This window comes from Charadrius vociferus, unplaced genomic scaffold, assembly GCF_000708025.1.
Source record: "Charadrius vociferus isolate BGI_N301 unplaced genomic scaffold, ASM70802v2 scaffold76, whole genome shotgun sequence".
NCBI lineage: Eukaryota > Metazoa > Chordata > Aves > Charadriiformes > Charadriidae > Charadrius > Charadrius vociferus.
The window spans coordinates 595994-600350 of NW_009648779.1; the positions used below are offsets into that span (position 1 = coordinate 595994).

The 4357-nt window shown below is 52.8% G+C and overlaps 1 protein-coding gene across 1 annotated transcript in view; it reads left to right on the forward strand.

The window, feature by feature from the left end:
* Positions 1-4357, forward strand: part of SIM1 (single-minded family bHLH transcription factor 1) — a 57829-nt gene that overhangs the window by 11217 nt on the left and 42255 nt on the right. The window contains exons 2-8 of the mRNA XM_009886756.1: positions 41-123; positions 1217-1306; positions 1429-1537; positions 1665-1750; positions 2893-3092; positions 3205-3311; positions 4214-4353. Of these exons, the coding sequence (XP_009885058.1) occupies positions 41-123; positions 1217-1306; positions 1429-1537; positions 1665-1750; positions 2893-3092; positions 3205-3311; positions 4214-4353 (815 nt within the window). The remainder of the gene's footprint in view (positions 1-40; positions 124-1216; positions 1307-1428; positions 1538-1664; positions 1751-2892; positions 3093-3204; positions 3312-4213; positions 4354-4357) is intronic.

Here is a 4357-nt window from a genome sequence, read left to right on the forward strand (position 1 = left end):
TCTCCTCACCTTACTTTTTTTGTGTGTCTTAAATAAACAGGACTTGGAGAAGCCTGGGGCCACTCTAGCCGAACCAGCCCACTGGATAATGTTGGACGGGAACTGGGATCCCATCTTTTGCAGGTACTGGTCTGGAAACGACAGCCATGTGGTATTAATGATTAAGGAAATCATTCCTTCTTCTGAGCTTTTAATTGCCACCTTAACTAATTTTTAACTGTTCACATGTTTAATAAAAAAAAAAAAAAAAAAAAGAAAAGGGGTGGGGGAGGGCTTCAGAAATACGAACCGTCGCTGTTGGATGTCGTGCGTTGTAATGGGGCTGTGGTTTGGTCCCTCTGAGTCCTTTGCCCCAGCACTGGCCAACACAGGGTCTGCAGCGAGGGGTTCGCAGCGTATCCCGGTGTGTCTTCTGGGACGAGAGAATAAAAGCATGATTATGATTTTTTCCCAAATTATTAACCAGATGACAAGTCCCGGCAATGCACTGAACCTCAGGGCGGTGTAGGAACAGCGAGAGGCTCTAGAGCCAGGTTAGGGGAGGCCGTCCTGGGCTCAGCAGGCACAGAAATAAGCACAGACACAAACCAGGTAGGACACATTTGAAAACTCACCGCTACCTGAAATATTAAGAAATATTAGTTGCTACCGTCACCACGCATTTTTGGTGGGCTTGTGTGGCCTTTTGGGAGACCATTCTGCCCTCGGCACACCCAGAAGTCCCGTCTATGTCTGCTGAAATGTGCCTGATAAATTTTCTTGTCCCTTATTTACACTACGGAGAGTTTCAGATCCTCCTCGCTCGCTTAAAGCAAGCACCTTAGCAAATATTCAAGCGCTAAAACTCCCATTGACATTTGGAGTGGAATAGAAGCGTTCAGGATTTCTAGGATCGACATATTAATCACCGGGTAGCCAGGAGCTCGTCTTAGATACTTCCCAGTCACTTTGCATTACCGAGACCATTTGAGCTGGGTATCTCTGAGAAGTGGGTTGTATCCCAGGGGTCCAGGACCTTTGGAGGGATTCCTGTCCAGGACTTGCCCGTTTCCTTCCAACTTTTTGAATAATCACAGCCTGAACAGGAATGGCCCCTTGCTAAAATAAATCCGAGGGACAGGTACTTCATGGATCTATCTGTCTTTATGGGCGGATCTATCTGTCTGTCTGTCTATTGATATATTTACACTTCACACCCCTCAACCCTTTCCTGCAGACGTTGGACGGTTTCATATTTGTCGTGGCTCCGGATGGCAAGATCATGTACATCTCGGAGACCGCTTCGGTGCACCTGGGCTTGTCGCAGGTACGCTGGGGGGGACTGCTAGTCCCCGTGCCTGCCTGCCCCCCCCCCCCGGCTGCGTAGGGGGAGGATGAGCGGTACCGACGATGAAACCCCTTCCTCCCTCCCCTCCTCCTCCCTCACAGGTAGAGCTGACCGGCAATAGCATTTACGAGTACATCCACCCCGCCGACCACGATGAAATGACGGCGGTGCTCACGGCCCACCAGCCCTACCACTCGCACTTCGTGCAGGGTAAAGTACACAGCCCTCCGCGTCCCCCCCGCTCCCTCCCACTTGGCCTGCGCGGCCGCGGAGGGAACCGCGCAGGGGCGGCGGAGCCCGCGGCTCACCCCTCACGTCTGCCTTTCCCCTTTCCCAGAGTACGAGATCGAGAGGTCCTTTTTCCTGAGGATGAAGTGCGTCCTGGCCAAGAGGAACGCGGGCCTGACCTGTGGGGGCTACAAGGTGCGTGCCCACGGCCACGGTCACGGTCACGACCTACACACACACACACTCTCCCCCCCTCCCCAGCCTTCCCGCGCCTCTGCTCCGGCAGCGCCGAGCACGCTGGTTCGGCGGTGAAAACGGGGACGGGAGTGGGTATGAGCCCCCTCTGCCCGCGGGGGCTGTCCGAACCCGGTGCTCTTTCATGTGGTTCAGAGCCAGAATTTCTCTCGGAGTTTCAGGTTAAAGAGCTCAAACCACAAAACCAAGCAATCGAGCTCCCCGTGTTTTTGTTTTTTTTTTTTTTTTTTTTTTTTGTTTTTTTTTATTTTGCTTTTTAAACTGAACCTCGCGCAACCACCGACGTTCCCGAAGTGGCTGGGAGGCTGTCAGGTGACACAACGGGAGCTCTGGGTTAATTTGTTTCTTTATTGGGTAACTCGTCAGCTTCAGGGCCAGCTCTCCAAGTCAAGGGTTTTACCCGGGTGTTTCACACGGTTCTGCTCAGGGCTCCTCGGTGGGGACAGTCCCCACTCTCCTACCTTCTCCCCGCTTTTGCGTCAGCTGCACAACGCCGGAGAGCGGTGGGTGCCTGGAACCCAAAGAGATGTTGTGCAGAACAAGAACATCTGTTGAACTTACCCCGGGAAGAAACACCCTAATAATAGAGAAGTAAGGGTGGAAGTACACGGCGGTCATCTGCGAGGATCCATTTAGGAGACGTACCGAAATCTACGTCCAAAGATACATTCTGGCTACGGGTCGCGTCTGCTCTATCTGTGTAATAGACATATCTTACACATGTGACATACGCACACATGTAAACTCTTTCTCTCACACGCATACACTCTTCATTACAAAGTTGTAACTGGCTTGGCACTTCCGCGTCTTTCCTTTTTAGAAGAATAATAAAAGAGTAGTTAGGAGGTGGTCCAAAAACCACTTAAGTCAGTGGAAAAAAAAAAAAAAAGTCTCGTTGACTTTAATGGGCCTTAGATCAGCGCTGAACTCTCTTATGGAAAAAAACCCAACCCCAACCCAAACAGAAAAGCAGAAAACCCGCAGACGGTGCCGCTTTGCCGGAGCGGTGGCAGGCCCCTACCCCCCACCCCCCCCCCCCCCCGCCGCTAGGCAGCCCCCGAGCTTTCCCTTGTCTCCGGCAGGTCATTCACTGCAGCGGGTACCTGAAGATCCGCCAATACAGCCTGGACATGTCCCCCTTCGACGGCTGCTACCAAAACGTTGGCTTGGTCGCCGTGGGCCACTCGCTGCCGCCCAGCGCCGTGACGGAGATCAAGCTCCACAGCAATATGTTCATGTTCCGGGCCAGCCTAGACATGAAGCTCATATTCTTAGATTCCAGGTAGACCTGAGGTTATTCCCAAATCTATTCCCCTAGCCCCTGCCTTCTTGTCCCCCAGGACTCCTCTCCTGCCCTCTCACCCACTGGTATTTGCTGCTTGTGTCTCTTGCAGGGTAGCTGAGCTAACAGGTTACGAGCCCCAGGACTTGATAGAGAAGACCCTTTACCACCACGTCCATGGCTGTGACACCTTCCACCTGCGATGCGCTCATCACTTGTGTAAGGAGATGACGTTCTTGTAGAGACCCTGCCCCTCTCCCCCCGCGCCTTCTCCCCCTGCGGATGGGCTTTGGGTTTGCCAGGATTTACCTCTAGGTCGGAACGGGGAAAGCACCGGAGGGGAGAATAAGCAAAATCTGTATGAGGTTTTAATGAAACAAGTCGTTAGAGACTAAACTCCGAGGTGGAGGCAGGAGGGAGATGCAGGGGATGGGCAGTGAAAGGCTAGTTCCCCCTTCTCAGCTCCCGGTTGTAGGACAAGAACTCCCCTGCACAAACCTCAGGCGCTCAGTTCACTTCAAATTCCGGTTAGGAAAAAACCTTTTTTCTTGCTCCAAAAAGCCATGCCAGTGAAATCCAAATACTTTTGTTCCACTTCCACCAAGTCTCACAAATCTTATCTGTGTATCTAATTTTGACTGCAGTAGTGAGCCCGATTCGAGGAGCTGTTCTTTATTCTATTTTGATATCATGATGACATTAATACATGGATAGATGAATAAAAAGGATATTAATTTCCGGTAAGTTTCCTTAAGAGAATGTAGCGAGAAGAGATAAAACCCAAAGCCAGATTTATAGAATTAAATCTCGATGACGCTATGTCGGGGTGGGGGTGGGTGGGTGGATTTAATCGCCCCCCTCCCGGTGTATTCACCCTGCCCCATCAATCTCCCCGAATAGTCTTTGACCGGGACGGAGATCAGCCCTGCCCGCGGGTCTCCAACCCCCTTGCCCACGGGGGTTTCTGTCCACGCTGCCTCCCGGTGTGATGTTAAGGGGTTGCCAGTCCCTCTCCTCGCCCACGGGGTCCTGGGGGTATGGGGGTGGTGCACCCCCTTCCCAGGGTCGATCGAAACCGAGTCGGGAGCCGCTCTGAGGCTCTCCCCGCTTTGTCCCCGCAGTGCTGGTGAAAGGGCAAGTGACCACCAAGTACTACCGCTTCCTGGCCAAACACGGTGGCTGGGTGTGGGTGCAGAGCTACGCCACCATCGTGCACAACAGCCGCTCCTCCCGCCCGCACTGCATCGTCAGCGTCAACTACGTCC